The sequence below is a fragment of the Conger conger genome, chromosome 3 (assembly GCF_963514075.1).
Source record: "Conger conger chromosome 3, fConCon1.1, whole genome shotgun sequence".
NCBI lineage: Eukaryota > Metazoa > Chordata > Actinopteri > Anguilliformes > Congridae > Conger > Conger conger.
In genome coordinates this window covers 76,820,134-76,837,213 of record NC_083762.1, presented here as the reverse complement: position 1 = coordinate 76,837,213, position 17,080 = coordinate 76,820,134, and the positions used below count along the sequence as shown (strand labels likewise).

The 17,080-nt window shown below is 48.0% G+C and overlaps 1 protein-coding gene across 5 annotated transcripts in view; it reads left to right on the top strand.

Moving 5' to 3' along the window:
* The window catches only part of myo1b (myosin IB), a 103,123-nt gene that overhangs the window by 78,759 nt on the left and 7,284 nt on the right, over positions 1–17,080 (top strand). Inside the window, exons 14-25 of one of the 5 annotated variants that reach the window (XM_061234724.1) lie at positions 496–600; positions 2,488–2,550; positions 2,905–3,105; positions 3,515–3,741; positions 5,478–5,678; positions 7,147–7,240; positions 8,892–9,041; positions 10,476–10,544; positions 11,089–11,175; positions 12,744–12,830; positions 14,639–14,725; positions 16,643–16,729. In XM_061234724.1, the coding sequence (XP_061090708.1) occupies positions 496–600; positions 2,488–2,550; positions 2,905–3,105; positions 3,515–3,741; positions 5,478–5,678; positions 7,147–7,240; positions 8,892–9,041; positions 10,476–10,544; positions 11,089–11,175; positions 12,744–12,830; positions 14,639–14,725; positions 16,643–16,729 (1,458 nt within the window). The remainder of the gene's footprint in view (positions 1–495; positions 601–2,487; positions 2,551–2,904; positions 3,106–3,514; positions 3,742–5,477; positions 5,679–7,146; positions 7,241–8,891; positions 9,042–10,475; positions 10,545–11,088; positions 11,176–12,743; positions 12,831–14,638; positions 14,726–16,642; positions 16,730–17,080) is intronic. The other 4 variants (XM_061234721.1, XM_061234720.1, XM_061234722.1 and 1 more) reach the window with 4 other exon arrangements.

Below are 17,080 nucleotides of genomic sequence, written 5' to 3'. Positions count from 1 at the left end.
GTGAAGACTGGGGGCCTTCTCAAAATAAACCGCCGATTGCATTCATTTGTACCTCATCGATTCTGAAAGTCTGTACTTTTATTGTGGATTTTGTAATGATACAGAGGAGTGCCCTCGACTGAAAGGTCTAGCTCAGCGTTTCGTCACTTCACAGGGAACCTCACAAAGAGCTTAAGTCCTGTCCCCCTGCAGGTCGCAGGGAGCTTAGCGTCTGTTTGTTTGAGGAGATTACTGTCTTTGTTTGGGTGTCATTACCGCAGGGCAAGGGCTGGTAGTGCTTAGCGGTGTAGTCTCTTCTCTCTTCCTGGCTCTGGGGTGCGCTACGAGAAGAACTAGACCTTGACTAAACAACTGCGTACCAAAGACATGCCATTAGTCTTCATATAGCAGAGACGGTGAGAGAGAGGAGAGTGGACTCGGGCCTGCTGAAGCTGTTGTTCGATGGCAGGTTTTACCGGGCGGGAAGGAGTCTTAACGGGTCTTCTTTCGTCACAGGACAACAGCTTTGAGCAGTTCATCATCAACTACTGCAACGAGAAGCTGCAGCAGATCTTCATCGAGCTGACGCTCCGCGAAGAGCAGGAGGAGTACATCCGCGAGGTGAGGAGGAACTGTGTGCTCTTGCCATCTGCTGGGCAGGAGGTGTGGTACAGGTTCACCCTGAGCTGAAAATGCAGTCTTTTTTTTCTTTTTTGTTGCACTGTTGATGTTTTGTCCAAATAGTCATGTTTCAATAAATGTATTTCTGTTTGGGTTTTAACTCAAACGGTGGAAACCCAATTCAGATTCAAGCATCTGTGTCAGTGCATTTGCCTCCACACTCTTGATTCAGCCTTTTCAAAGCATAGCCTTAACATGACCGTGCTAGCCCGACTTCTTCAGGTTCTACGCTGGAGGCAGTTGCGAAGCCTTCCCGTGTCGGTTGGGAACGGATTCCTGACCCTGATACCGTTAAAGTATATCAGGGCCTTATCTGTTTCAGTCGCTCTGCCTCCCTTCAGTTCTACAGTCCTCCTCCTCCTCCTCTCTGTTATCATTCTTTATCTGTCTCCCTCCCCCTCTCCCCCTCTCCCTCTCTCCCTCCTGTGGGATGTGGGGTGGGGGGGGGGGGTGATCCCTAAATCCAGCTGGGGTAAACACTTCGTTCCCCGGGCCCCCGAGGCTCTTGGCGATCGGTCCGCTGTCTGTTTGCTTTCAAACCTCCAAGAATGCGTCCTGCGGGCCCCCGCTGACCTCCCCACCGCCGTGCTCCGCTGGCTGGCCCCCGTCCAGGCGAGCGCCTGGGAACCTAGCGCAGCCCCAGAGACCGTCCGGGCCTCCGCCCTTTCGGAGGAGGTGTGGAGGGGGCCGGGTCACGGGGATCGACCAATCGGGACGCCGCGTCGTGGTGGAGCCCGCTCCCTCGCCCCGCCCCCCCCCCCCCCCACCTCGCTCCTCCAGTGCCCCGTTCACACAACCCACCCAGGGCCAGTTTCCCAGCCCGTTCACTCGCGTCTCATTTTTTTTTTAACAGTGTTCTCCGCTCCGACACTCGTCTGTGCCACATGATCAATCACTGTCCCGGGGGGGGCGCACCCCGGATCAGCTAGCAACCCCAACACTACCCCCCCACCCCCCACCCCCCTCCCCACAGACCATTATGAGCGAGAGGCTTAGTCCGATACGCAGTGAGCACGATGGGGAACTATCTGCGGAATTTAGCAGTTCACTTAAATACAAACAGTTACGGACCTAAGTGTGTCCCTGGTGCATACATGTTCTGAGTGTGTAGCGGAGATGGAAGTTCAATGTCGGTCTTCAAGGCCTAGACCCTGGACCCGGAGTGCATGGTGAGCATGATGACTTTAACAGACTGCAGTGCTGAACTGGCCAGTTTAATGTATGGGATTTCGGTGAAACGGGAAGTCTGCCATCCGAGTGCCATTTGCGTGACCGTAATGAAATCAAGATGAGCTTTGTTAACATGACCAAAAAAAGTGCTGAATATCGAAAGCAAAATGATAGTAAAAACATTTGAAAAATGATGGACAGGCATAATAGGATATGCTTGCAAAAAATTACTTGCATATATAAAGGAAGTTTCATACATTAGAAATATTACATTTTTTCCATCCTTTGCTCCACACCATCATCTGCTTAAGTGCTAATTGGGTAAAGTGTTTCAAATGTGTTTGAAGCTGAGAAGTGTAGTATGGGCCCTTTTCTGCAAGATTTATCTGTACTTTTATTGGTGTGCTTTATCTTGTGTGGAGGTAGGGCTGTAGATCAACCTATTCCAAATTCTAGTTTAGTGGGGTTTTTTTCTGTGTAGGGAAGGATTTGTGGGATAAAAGATGAAAATCTCTTAAGCCACCCATATCTCTCACCCCCCCCCCCCCCCCTATAGTCTTATCAGACATGTAGGGTTACACTTCAAGGTGCTATGTCGAACAGCCAAACAGGAAATCATAATCCGTTCAAGGCCTTTCTTCTTCCTTTTTTCCATAGGGGATCGAGTGGACCAACATTGACTATTTCAACAATGCCATCATCTGCGATCTCATTGAAAATGTAAGTTTTCCTTCTGATTTTATGCTCAATTCGACTTGAAACTTTGATCATCTGAGAGCAGAGTCATTTTATCTGAATGGTTGTGTATGAAAAACAAAAAGGGCGCTACGGTTTACCAGATACCATTTAGCTTTTAGGTAAAGTAAGCAGTAAGTACACTTTAGTGGCAGGAAAAGGCGAGCATTGCTGGGCTTAATTGCCTGTTCTCTCTGTTATGTAGTGTTAATGTTGCAGTAAAAAAGGCCGTACGATTTGCTCATGGTTTTCCCGGTTTTCCCTGGTTTTCCCTGGTTTTCCCTGGTTTTCCCTGGTTTTCCCCGGTTTTCCCCGGTCTTCCCCGGTCTTCCCCCTCAGCATCAGAACGGGATCCTGGCCATGCTGGACGAGGAGTGCCTCCGGCCGGGAACGGTGACGGACGACACCTTCCTGGACAAGCTGAACACCGTCTGCGCTGAGCACCTGCACTTCGAGAGCCGCCTGAGCAAGAACTCCAAGTTCCTGACCGACCACAGCCTGCCCCACAGCTGCTTCCGCATCCAGCACTACGCCGGCAAGGTGGGGAAAGAAAAACGCCGTGGAGGGCGTGGGAGAGCAGTTGTACCTTATCCGACCCATTAGCTGTTCCAATGACCTTCAGTATGCGCTTGCTATTATAAGTTATTAATATAAGTGGAAGATGGAATACCGCAAGGGAACTGAGAGTGCATAGACACATTTTAAAATGTCGAAACCAGGATTTTTTTTTTTTTTTTTTTTTTCCAATCTAATTGATCTGGAAGTCTGAGTGATGTCCTGAGCTCAATTTGTCTCTTGCATGTTACTCAGAGCACTCCGTGTGTTCACTGATTAAACTAGCTGCCGTGTGGAGCATCAGTGTCTCTTGCATACTGTAGCTGTGGCGAGGTGTGTTGTGTAGTGAGCAGAGGGATAACGTGACCGAGTGCATCATATCTCTGTGTTGTAGGTGCTGTACCGTGTGGAGGGTTTCATGGACAAGAACAACGACCTGCTGTACCGGGACCTGTCCCAGGCCATGTACAAGGCCAACCACAGCCTGATGAAGCTTCTGTTCCCCGAGGGAAACCCAGCCAAGGTTAACCTGAAAAGGCCCCCCACTGCTGGCTGCCAGTTCAAGGCCTCGGTTGGCACTCTCATGAAGAACCTCCAGACCAAGAACCCCAACTACATCAGGTAACCCTAAAGCCCAACTACATCGGGTAACCCTAAACCCCAACTACATCGGGTAACCCTAAAGCCCAGCTACATCGGGTAACCCTAAAGCCCAACTACATCGGGTAACCCTAAACCACATCAGCCAATCATGGAGCTCAGCTATAGATCAAAACCCACCTACATAATCTACATAAATATCCTATCCTACCTATCCTACCACCTCCCCCTCTCCGAACCTCCACCTCACGCTCACGACTACTGTCTGTTCTGGCTCCACGGTGGTGGAACAAACTCCCCGTTGAGGTCAGATCTGTAGAATCTCTCCCCACCTTCAAGTGCAAGCTGAAGACACACCTCTTCAAGCAGCACCTCTCCCCATCCCTCCCTACCTCCCTGTGAACCTTAATTGTTGTCTCTGTGACTTGCTTTGTGTATCGGTATTTTTAGTTGGCTAGGTAAGCAGTGTTTGGACAGTTAACTTTGGTCACTTTTGTTTCTTTGTTCAAAAATAATAATAATAATAATAATAATATTGGCCCTCGTCCTTATCTTTGTTGTACAGGTAGCAGTTGAAATTGTACTTTCCTCTAGGGGTCTTTCAGCGAACTTATCCCTGGTTACGGGTATGCACTTTGTTGTACGTCGCTCTGGATAAGAGCGTCTGCCAAATGCCAATAATGTAATGTAACTGTAAATACCACCATCGACAAGTAAACTACATGAGTAAGCAAGCGAGAAACTCAACTATATCTAGGTCATCTAGATAACCAATTACTCTTTCATGTGGCTTTTGCAGAAACAGATGGACAGGCTTGTTCTCACCCTACTGATCCCACCAATCGGCCTTCAGTTGACCTTGACCTCTAAATGGCTCTGAATAGAGACTCTGGGTCAATCGGGGGCCATATCTTTAAAGGGGAAAGAATCACAGCCTGGGTAATCAGGAACTTGTGTTTTCAAAATCTCCAAGTGCGTTGTAGGGGAAAAAAAGACTCTTCACATCACAATGGATGACTAAACGGGATTTGGGTGAATCCCATAGGGTACAGTACTGTAGCATCTGTTCTAATAAAGCCATCCAGTACCTTTCCGTAGTACACCATCATTAAGGAGCTTCAGTCTCTTAGTGGGACAAAAGCAGAGGACCAGAGTTTAATATAAAACAAATAATGTAATCGTATTAGCCTTTGAAGTGTATGCATTTTGGATGCAGTGGTCATTCCTTCAGCATTAGAGTGTTCAGTCAAGAACATGCACACCACATACTGATGACCTCACACCTTAACGTGAGGTTAATGATGATTGATTTGTGCACACTGTGTTGTGGTGTTAGACCTTTGCGTCGTTGTGCAGTGGTAATACCGTGGGCTGGTGGATGGGCTGCTTTGAATCTCCGATCCGATGCGTAATCTTCCATTAACTGACCTTAAGCCGTGGTGCTGAGTGAAACCAACAATGCCTTGGGATTTATCAAGAGGCTGGCTTTACTCTAATATAGCCTTTGGCCTACACTGCCATTTTAGTCCTGTAATAAGACTTAATATCTTTTTTCTTCTCTCATGTAGAAAATATTTGCTTATTGCTGCTTGCTTGAGTGACAATGGCGAATCTTGAAATGATTTGAAACCGTCTCACCTTGTTGGAAATGTTTTTCGTCTTATTTAGCAAAAACATAAACATCTCCCGATATGAGACCGCCGAGATGTTCTTGTTTTTGTGCTCACAAGCTGACGGCGGCTCTTCTCCTTTCGCAGATGCATCAAGCCCAACGACAAGAAGGCGGCGCACATCTTCACGGACTCGCTGGTGTGTCACCAGGCGCGCTACCTGGGCCTGATGGAGAACGTGAGGGTGCGCCGGGCCGGCTACGCCTTCCGACAGGCGTACGAGGCCTGCCTGGAGCGCTACAAGATGCTCTGCAAGCAGACCTGGCCTCACTGGAGGGGCCCGGCCAGGTGAAAACGCACCCTGCGGTCCCCCAGGGCCCAGAATTTCACCTGGGAGTCAGGTGTGGGAGGGGGGGGGGGCGTAGTGTAGCGTAGTGGTTGTAGTAGTAGCCACCAGAAGATCTGCACAGCTGTTGGGCCAGGTAAAAACGTAACCTGCGGTCCCCCAGGGCCGAGAATTTTACCTGGGAGTCAGGTGTGGGGGGGCGGGGGGGGGCGTAGTGTAGCGTAGTGGTTGTAGTAGTAGCCACCAGAAGATCTGCACAGCCGTTGGGCCCTTGAGCGAGGCCCTTAACCCTGTGTTGCTTCCAGGGGAGGATTGTCTCCCGCTTAGTCTAATCAACTGTACGTCGTTCTGGATAAGAACGTCTGCCAAATGCCAGTAATGTAATGTAATGTTGCTGGCTCTACTGTCCACCCTGGGTGTGTCGACGTGTCCCAGTGCAAGCCACCTAACCTCCCTACCACTAAGTGACGAAAGAAGCTTGCCTGATATCGGCAGCAAATCGACTGCTGCAGAAACCCCTTGTACCGTAGAAGCAAATCCGCTGTCTAATAGTCAGGCAAAACAGGTTAGCTTTTGCCCTTGGTGGAAACCCTGCGGATATTTAACTTTTAAAAGCCTCTGTAAAGCCCTTTGGAGGATGATGTGACAAGCAGGGGCCTGTTAATGCCACGCCCTCCTTTAACAAGCTCCAGCACAGCTGGTCGCCCGGGGAGACGATCTTACAGACGATCGCGACAGTGATGATCTTGATCTCTGATGGTTTGTGTGCTTTGCACGCCCGCGTCGCTGAGACGCCCTCCCCATCCGAACCGTCTTCACGGGCGTGCCGAGGCAGGGGTGGCCCCTATCCTTCCCAACAGCTCCTGGGTTTGTGTGTTACACCAGAGATAAGGCCCGCATTTCTGTCCAATCAAGAAGGGAGAAGCATGCTGGAGATTTGTGTGGGCATCTTTGTCCTCAAAATCATGCCAGCCTAATGCAATGAGGAGGGTTTTTCATCATTTTCGCAACTTAAGAGCCAGTTCCCTTCGTTTTGCCGATTGTTGAAACCTGCCGGACTATATATTTAAAAAAAAAAATCAAGTTAACTTAATCTTACGTGACATGACAGGTCAACATTTCCAAAGAATTTACTCTTATACTATAATGTTATCATGAAGTCATAACAACTTTGAGGAAACCAGCATGATGCTAACACTAGCTGTACAATTGATGCTGTACCCATTCATACACACACTCGCACACTAACAGCGATTGGCTGCCATGCAAGGTACCAACCAGCTCATCAGGAGCATTTAGGTCAGGTGTCTTTGCTCAGGGACACTTCGACACACTCAGGGCGGGATCGAACCAGCAACCCTCCAACTGCCAGACGACTGCTCTTAACGCATGAGCCAATGTCGCCATTTGATGATTTGATTTGATGATGAGTGTGGGACTGACTGATTTTGGGGTTTGGTGTCTCTACAGGGAGGGAGTGGAGGTGCTTCTGAGTGATCTGCAGGTCCCATCTGAGGAGTTTGCTTACGGCCGCTCAAAGATCTTCATCAGGAACCCCAGAACGGTACTGGCCCTACTCTCTGCTTCAGAATAAACCTGGCCGTGCTTCTGTGCTTTACTGCTGATGCGTCCCCCTCATTTTCTTCAGGATAATCTCCTTGCAGATTTGTTTTGTAATTTTCTTGAGTGCGCTGACCATGTAATATTTAAGACTCAATCGATGGGAGGCTAAACGAGAAACGACTTTACTGCTACCTGATCTTCTGGAAAGGAGAAATATTTAATCACACCATTCATCTGTATTCCTCCATACGACAGTACTTGTCATTGTTGCTATGGTGTGTGGTGGCCCTAATTTGCCCTCTTGATGCAAACAGCTATGGTTTATCCAAGTTGTTTGCAACAACAGCTCTGGCGTAATTTCTGTGTTTAAGAACTCTGTCCGAAAGTTGCGGAATCCTAGTGTAAAGTGTCCTTTTTATATATCTCATGTCTGTTGACAAATATGTTTTGCATTTGCCCATCCTGCAAAGAAAGCATTGTCTAAAGTATGAGGATCTTACAGAATGAACAAAGAGCGTAACCTTAATCTTTGTATGCCATCAAGCCCAAGCCGGCCCAAACCATCACTGTGGTAAACTTTGAGTGAGATGAGATACAGCCGATTATCTCCTATTGAGTCCCACAATAGTGCAGTCAAAGATTTATCTGAGTCCGATCTTATTCAGTAGTGTCCAACTTTCCAGTCATCCAGTGATGTCACAGGCTGTCTGCAAATGAACGTTTTTTTTTTTTTTTTTTTGGTCTGCAAGAGAGACTTTTGATAAGGGCTTTGATCTCCTTGGTGGGGTTGAAGGCTGTCAGTTTGGGAAAAGCTGGCTGGATTTCATTGTTTCACAGTATCTCTGGGATTGAGTCAAGCTCATCTTTTGTGGTCTTAGATGATGATGATGATGATGTCGGCAGTGTTGCTAGAGAACAACACTGATTACGGGCATTCAGATAAATATTTTGCTATGATTCATGTTATTGATTGGATCAGGTCGTTGCCCTTTGAACCGATCTTCGTCCCGTTGGTTCCTTTGTTAGCACGGCCATGTTCCTGTCCCCTTCCCAATTTCCCTGGGAAATAGTTTTTCTATTCCTATCTCCACCCGTCAGGAGAGGCTCGGGAAAGTGGGAAGAAAAAGACATGAAGACTGGGAAATCAAGAGAACGTGATTAGGCAAATGGAATGTCCTTGCTCCTTCAAAAGCCAGTTCGAAGACAAGTCCGCTACAGACGTGGCAGATGGGTGACTCCAGAGGTTGATTGTTTATACGTACGAAAAAAAAAACCGCAAAGGATGCCCTGTTTTCTTGCTCAAAGGAACGATTAGGAGAACTTCTACTTCTAGCTCCTAGAAGGAACATTTAACGAGTTGGAATATCCTCAAAGATGGCAGACCTCAATCGATTTCCCGGAGTAAGTAAAAGGAAAAAAAGAGAGCAGCAAAATAAGCTATTGGAATGAGCCCAATGATCCTGTTCATACTTCATGCTTCCTGTTTCCTGTTTCCTGTTTCCTGTTTCCTGTTTCCTGTGTGTCATGTGTGTCATGTGTGTCATGTGTGTCATGTGTGTCATGTGTGTCATGTGTGTCATGTGTGTCATGGTTCTTGTTTCCTGGTTCATCTTTCATGGTTCATGCTTCCCGTTTCCCGTTCCCTATCTCAGCTCTTCACCCTGGAGGAGAAGAGGAGGCGGTGCCTGCAGGACCTGGCCACCCTCATCCAGAAGATCTACCGCGGCTGGAAGTGCCGAACCCGTTTCCTGCTCATGAAGCGCAGCCAGGTGGTGGTGGCGGCCTGGTACCGTCGATACGCGGTGAGCCCCGCAACCCCACCTGCTCCACCCGTTTCCACCTCCTGCTCCACCTGTTTCCACCTCCTGCTCCACCTGTTTCCACCTCCTGCTCCACCCGTTTCCACCTCCTGCTCCACCCGTTTCCACCTCCTGCTCCACCCGTTTCCACTTCCTGCTCCACCTGTTTCCACCTCCTCTTAAAGCTGTGTGGCGGCAGCGAGATTGCGACATATGGTGAAACGTCCGCGCCCAAGAGGCAGCTCGTGCCTCAGCAGCATGTTTTTTGCATTAGATGCCACTTACAGTTGATTAGACTAAGCAGCGGACGATCCCCCTGGGGGGCCCAACAGCTGTGCGGATCTTATTGTGGCTGCACTGGGGATTGAACCACCAAGTGCAGCTACGGGCTGCCCCAAGATTTAACCCCTTCCCCACCAATTATTTTGGAAAAAAACCTGTCATTTTCAGACATTTTTTAAATAATATTTAATATATAATAGTTTTTATGCTGATTATGAAAAATAACTTATTTCATTTTTTTCCCATTTTTGTGGTTGAAATTTTCGGCTAAAACGTGTTAACTCGTCTTCCCATAAACCGTAAGTAAAGGGGAATGAAAAACCTATATAAAAAAATATAGCAGAAATTAAAATGATTTACAAATATAAATTAATGAAATTACTTATGAATTAAATTATTTGGAATTGTTTTATAGCACAAATTACCTTTATTTGCAAATATTCAGTCAGCAAATTTATGAATGGTATTATCTGTCATCAGACGTATCCAAGCTTCTAAGCGAAGGTTCATATTCACCATCTTCCCCTGAACTAAACATTTGGGGTGTAATCAAAATAAATGCCGCTGAGCGCATTGAAAAACTACGAAACAGGCGCCCCTTGAAATGCCTGAGCGATAGCTAACACCTCTGCCAGACGTATGAGTCGACAAGTAGACTCGTTTCATGCTTAGAAAGGCTCAACAACGCCCAGAATTGACAGATAAACTCGTCTGTAGCTGGTTTTTGAAGGTTATGTTTTAGACATGTTTACTCGTCCGTGACTGGAAAAAAACACATTCAGTAAAAACGTATATACCTGTCTCCGCCGGGGAAGGGGTTAAGGCTATGGCACTGTCATTGTTGCCACATTTGGAAGATTTACTGTGTTCGCCTGAATAATGTCGAACAGGTGGTGGTGAGTTGTCTTCCATCTGTTTTCGGGAAGTGCACATGCTTTCTGTGTGCATGTAGTTTGACATTCATAAGCCAGCAAATTTTATGAAAATGCTGACTTGTCCTATTTTTGTGTATATATGCATATGTCACTGAGAACATTCCGTAACTAAGCAGAACATTACTTTTAAACTCTGAAGGTTGGGTTTCCCAGTGGCCTGCTTCAGTTGCTATGTCCGTTTAGCCAAATAAATGTTTGTTTCCTCTTTGTGGCGTTGCAGCAACAAAAGAAATACCAGCAGATCAAGAGTTCCACGATTGTGATGCAGTCATTCATCAGGGGATGGAAGGTAAGCTCACTTCTCCCAACATGAGATCACTTCATCCTACTTCTCTCCAGTAATGTCAGTTCCCACCATCCAGACGTAATGGCTACCCAAGGTTTTACTGCTATATACAGATATTTGAAAAGCACTGATATTTAATAATTACCTGAACCATGTTCCTTGATTAATATTAAATCCACCACGTACTTGAGCTTTACTGGACCACGGCATCTGTAGACTTCTCAACAGAAAGTGTGTTAGCAATACATCACCGTTGAGCTACAGTGAGACCTGTTGTATCCAAACACAAACCCAGGCATTGAGTCAAAAGAGTGGAGCAGTGGACTCTCTCTCTCACACACACACACACACACACACACACACACACACAGGCTTGCACGCACGCATACGTGCACACGTACAGACTCACACACGCAAACGCTCATACAGACACAATTCTCACACACTCACACAGACACACACAAAACAGGCAAACTTAAGTCTCACACACACACACACACACACAAACAAGCAAACTCACTCACTCATACACACGCTCTCACCCCAGGCCCGAAAGATCCTCCGTGAGCTGAAGTACCAGAAGCGTTGTAAGGAGGCGGTGACCACCATCGCAGCCTACTGGCACGGGACCCAGGTACGGTATGAGCTCTCCTGCTCCCTGCGTACAGTATGCGCTCTCCTGCTCCCTGCGTACGGTATGAGGAGCTCTCCTGCTCCCTGCGTACTGTATGAGGAGCTCTCCTGCTCCCTGCGTACGGTATGAGCTCTCCTGCTCCCTGCGTACGGTATGAGGAGCTCTCCTGCTCCCTGCGTACTGTATGAGGAGCTCTCCTGCTCCCTGCGTACGGTATGCGCTCTCCTGCTCCCTGCGTACGGTATGAGGAGCTCTCCTGCTCCCTGCGTACGGTATGAGGAGCTCTCCTGCTCCCTGCGTACTGTATGAGGAGCTCTCCTGCTCCCTGCGTACGGTATGCGCTCTCCTGCTCCCTGCGTACGGTATGAGCTCTCCTGCTCCCTGCACTACAGCAGCCACTCCGACCTCAACACCACTCCCAAACACGGGCTCCAGCGGCAGGGTACTGCTTGCCCTTCTTCAGCAACCGCCGGTCCTCGAGGGCCCGGGAACTGCCCGTTTTCCCACCCTGCCTTTACCTGGGAGTCAGGTGTGACGAGGTGTAATCGTTCAGTTAATTACCTGGCGGGTACAGAAGAAAACCCGGGCTGGATTTGGATTCGAGGGCCATAGTTGATGACCCCTGATCCACAGAGACATGCTTTAAGGTTGTTTTGACGTTGCTTTTACATTATAGCCGTGAATGCCTTCACGACGCGTACAGTCGCTGTCGTGTACCAGCAATAATTCTGTCTTTCCAGAAGTTTCCCCGGCCTTGAACATTTCCACCAGCTAGTTCTCAAGCCATTTTTAAACATAAAGGGCCATTATATGGCACACAATTTTAGGGCTTAAGCACATAATTATGGTTGGGTTAAATTTCAATGAACAGTCAATCCTGTTCATTCTTTAATGTCCTTTTTCACGGGATGACACTGGTTGCTGCATTGTCGTATCCTAAACACAAGAACGGGTTCAAGTGCTGCTGGTGTTACTGTGTCAACTGTGTGGACCGTGTGAGTGGTCCTTTGCCACTTTGCACTAATCATAAGTCTTTGCTGTCTGCAGCAAAACTGTGTGATTGGACAATATCGATTGACCTCTGTCTGATCCTATATATCGCATTCTCATCAAGCTCACCTGATCGATCCGTAGGCAAGAGTAGCAGGAATCAAGAATTTGGGTGGGTGTATGAGAAAGTGGGTGTGGTTTTCTATATTTCTTTTAGCATTTGTTGGATTAAGAACAGCTAGCTGTGTAGTCGAAAGGGATCTGAACACAACCCAGATTTGCAAGGTGATCTGAGCACAACCCAAATTTGCTTGGGGATCTGTGCACAACTCAGATTTGCAAGGGGATCTGAACACAACCCAGATTTGATAGGAAAGCTGCTTTTATTTTAATATTTTTACTGCTTTTCTCCCACTTAACCTTATTCTCCATCTCACACTGGCTGAGAGCTTCCACATCTCACCTGCCGCTTCTCTCTCTCTCTCTCTCTCTCTCTCTCTGTTTCCCCCCCTCCTGCTCTAATCTCTGCTGCGACCCCACCCGCACCCCCCCACACCCTCCGGCCCCCCCCACTCCAGGCGAGGAGGGAACTTCGGCGTCTAAAGGAGGAGGCTCGTAATAAACACGCAGTCTCTGTCATTTGGGCCTTCTGGCAGGGGACCAAGGTATTTGGGTTGCCTGCCCCCCGCCCCCCGCCCCTCTGTGTCCTGCTCTCACCCTTCAACCGAAAATCCTAACACACCCCCCCCCCCCCCCCCCTCCCCCCACCTTTGTCCGGTGACTCACTAACACCTTGCATCCCCTGGTGGTAATTAAACATTTTTGCACTTGCAGGTTTTTGCATTGTGAGGAAATGTGAACAATTTGTGTGGAATTTGCCAGACTAACAGCTTTTTTTTTTTATGCCTGCTAACCTCTAATTTAACTGCGTAAAATGTACTAAACTTGTTTTTTTTTCCAATGTGACCTTTGTTTCTGATTGTAGATTTATTTGCACATGTAGATCGATCGATCGGTCTTGTTTGACTGTTTGACTGATGTCATCACTACCTTTTATTCCACATGGAATACGTATGCGATACACTAATGAATACGTTTTAAATCATTACGCATAGAAGGAGGATTTTGGTCAGCATTGTTGCTTCCTTGTGAGGCAGAACGGTTAATACCCTGCCGCAAGCAGAAAGCCTGTTTATCTGGGAAAAAAACCAACCGTGGGGAATCACAGTATAGTATACAGTCATGAGGTCAATCCCCATATTGATGCTATATATAGACGAGAGCTTGAATGTTGCCGCGTATTTAGTAACACGTCTTAAAAGCTGACTTTCAAGGCATAAAAAGAGCCTTTTGGCAGGTCACATATTTTATGTTATTAGTCGAGCCCATATGGGCTTCAGTGAAACTCAATCCAGGCCGATCCAATGACCCACTCTGCAGTAATTCTCCAGCCCTGTAGAAACATCCCCATTTGCGGGAAGAAAAAAAAAAGAAGTGCTGAACAGAACTGCTGTTATTAATATCCTTGTGCACTTTGATATTTTTTTCCCCCCATAGCCGTATTTTAAGTCTCCATGACCAGTTCAAAAATACACTCGATATCAAAACCATAAGGAGCATCAAAAGAATTTTTAATGTATTTATTTATTTATTTATTTTCACAAATCGTCTCAGTCCTTCTGCGTTGTTGTCTCGGCTCGCTGTGAGCAGTGTTGTCAGCTCCTGCTCTGTCCGTGGTAGCACAGACTGGTCTTCATTTCCAACAGACTGCACGTTTTCAGAGGCGTTAGTCAGCAGTGGAGTTGTGGCTGAAGGATAAATACAATCTAGATCACTTATTTTAATTTAATGTTTTAGCTGTAAACATGTTTTGCATGCCTATTTTATCGTGAAGCGTTTTAATCCATGCGATCATTTCAATAGCTATGACGTAGCGTTTCGTTAGACGGGTAGAAAAGGGTGTTCTGCTGCCCTGTAAAGTTTTAAAAATGCTTTCTGTAGTCCACTCTGGGTCACATCATATAGATGTCAATCAGACATCCAGTCGGAAAAGTTTTGACATCCCCAAATTTGTCGGTTTAGTTTTAACGGCTCATTTTCAGACTTGGCGAGCCGGCGGTTACCGATCAATGCCAAACGGAACGCTGCCGGCGCCTGATTGGTTACATAATGCTTTATGCAAATGAGATGGGCACACCTGCTCTACCCGTCCCAGAATGCACTTCTGGATGGTGCAGCGGGCTACGTCAGGCTGAGAAGCGGGACAGTCTCTCTCTCAGATACTTCCTCCATGTTTCCTGGAGGGAGGGACCTTCTAGTCAGTCTGCATTGCTATTCCTGCAGTAAAGTCCTCCAGTTAAGGCTTCTTCTGTTACTTTTCTGCTTCTGTAAGCTTATTTCTGTTTTCAATACACTTAACCCCACCCCCCTAAAATAAATGTAATAAAATGCCCCCCCCCCCCCCCCCCCCCAGGCGAGGAGGGAACTGCGGCACCTAAAGGAGCAGGCCCGGAACAAGCACGCGGTCTCAGTCATTTGGGCCTCCTGGCAGGGGACCAAGGTATTTGGGATGCCTGCCACCCCATACTCACCCCCGCCCTAATCTCCATTTACCATCCTACCCCACGCCCACCCCCCACCCCCCACCCCCATCTCTGCCCGTCCCATAAACCCGACGCCGTGGCGGGAGAAACGACCGCGAACTCCCACTCCCGCCACCCACCGCTCCAAAGCATGTTCCTGTGTCATAGACGCCTGCCTTCCTTGCCCTCATTGCATGAGTAGTGTAGCGCATGCGAGACTTCGGAGGAACGCCTAGCCTAGCCTAGCCTAGCCTAGCCTGAAACTGTGCATCAATGGCTGACCCTTCCCTCCAGACACAGAGAGCCAGGAGATACCGTCTAAATCGCTACTTTAGCCTCTCTTTGTCTCGCGCCAGGCACTGGATTATGGCTGCTCCAGACAGGGTCGGGCGGTAGAGGGGAACGCGGGCTGGGTGGGGGGAGACTGGGTGTGCTGAGGACTGGCTCCACCGTGGGCAGTGCCTGCTTTGACGTCCGGTGGACAGATTTAGCCCCACCCTTTAAGGCGTGAGGTCACAAACATGTGATCGGAATCTTCTGAACTGAACATTCTCATGCTGGTATCGCTCGTGGTAATCTAAGTCTGAACACTGGATTTAAAAAAAAAATGTAAAAAATTTAATACAAAAAAAAAAAAAAAAAGCCCTTTAACTGTATCGTGTGTATTTATGTATATAAAGAAAATGTGTTTATTATTATTACTTCTCCCATTCCAGGTTTCTGTCTAGGACCAGGCTGCATGCAGTGGACCCCACTTTTGCATGCGTTGCATGCGTAGTCCGCCTCTGTGCTGCATGCATCTAACACGCGCCTAGCATGCCTCCCCCTCCCGCTTCTCTCTCATCCTCAGTCGCCTGCAATACTGCCTGCGTCCACCGTCAGAACTTGTGCCGTTTAAGTATGTTTTAAGTGGAATTAACCTGCTGCTTTTCAGCGAGGGCCCTAACGCATGCCCGACCAGACCACCCTCTTCTCTGTAATTAAGCCCCAATACGGTGCAATGTCGTTTCCTGGCGGCTGCACGCTACCGTTAAGCCCGTCGGATTGTGCGAAGGGTTTAACAGGACCTGCTGCATTCAGATTCGAAAAGATTCCAGTTCCAGGAGACATGGCCGGTTAGAGTGCTAGGGAATACGAGAAGATTTACAGAACACAGACCCTCCTGTGTCCTGTAAAACACAGCAGAATTTGTTGGACACAGCAGGATTGGATATGTGTAGTCTTGTTTCCCTTTTGGCTATAGCCTCCTGCACCAAGTTGGCTCAGCTGGCTGATCACAAGCAGCATGTGCGGCTAGTAGCTCGCTGTGTAGCATAGCCCAGGGAGACTATGCTAGTGCTGTCTTAGTTGTGCTGTTAGCAATGCTAGCGTTTGCTTATCTGCGCTATTAGCAATGCTAGTGCTGACTTATTTATGCTATTAGCAGTGCTAGCGCTGACTTATTTATGCTATTAGCAGTGCTAGTGCTGATTTATTCAGGCTATTAGCAGTGCTAGCGTTGACTTATTTATGCTATCAGCAGTGCTAGCGCTGACTATTTATGCTATTAGCAATGCTAGTGCTAGCTTATTTTTTCAAGCTAAGTGTGCCTTACAGGCGACGGCTATACTTGACTTGAAGTTAAAATGGTACAGTGTGGAAAATGGAATTGAAATACAAAGCATAGTTTAGTAACGGAAGTACAGGTGGTATTATGTCACATACAGGTATGGGATTGACTGAAAGGAAGATTCATAGCACGGTAAATATCCTAAAAATTGTGTGTCACCGCTGCTTCCTGAGCGATGATGGTCGCTATGCGGGAACGGGACAGGCACCCTCAGACTGCAGGCCGGTACCCCCCTAATTCTTACCCCACCCCCCCCTGTCTCCCGTACCCCCCCCTTCCCCTCCAGGCACGCAGGGAGCTGAGGCGGCTGAAGGAAGAAGCCAGGCGTAAGCACGCCGTTGCTGTCATTTGGGCCTACTGGTTGGGACTGAAGGTACCACCCCACCCCACCCCTCCCCACCCCAAAACCTCCCCCCGAACCCCTCCCCCTTCACCCCGGCCTTGCTGCACAAGGGGGAGGGGATCGGGGAGCACGCGTTCACAAAAGAGTCCGATGCGATGTGCGTTAGGATTGGCTCTCAGTCTCTGTCACTCGCTTGTCGATCCAATCACAGTGCAGGGAGGCTAAGCCTATCTAAAAGTAACGTGGTGGTGGTAGTTTGTTATTTACATGCAATGCTCCACAGGTTCATATACTGGGGCTGGGGTTTGGAGGTGGGAGCATTTCTCCAGCGGTATAAAGTGGAATAAAATCCCCCCCCCCCTTGGATAAATCCCCAAGCTT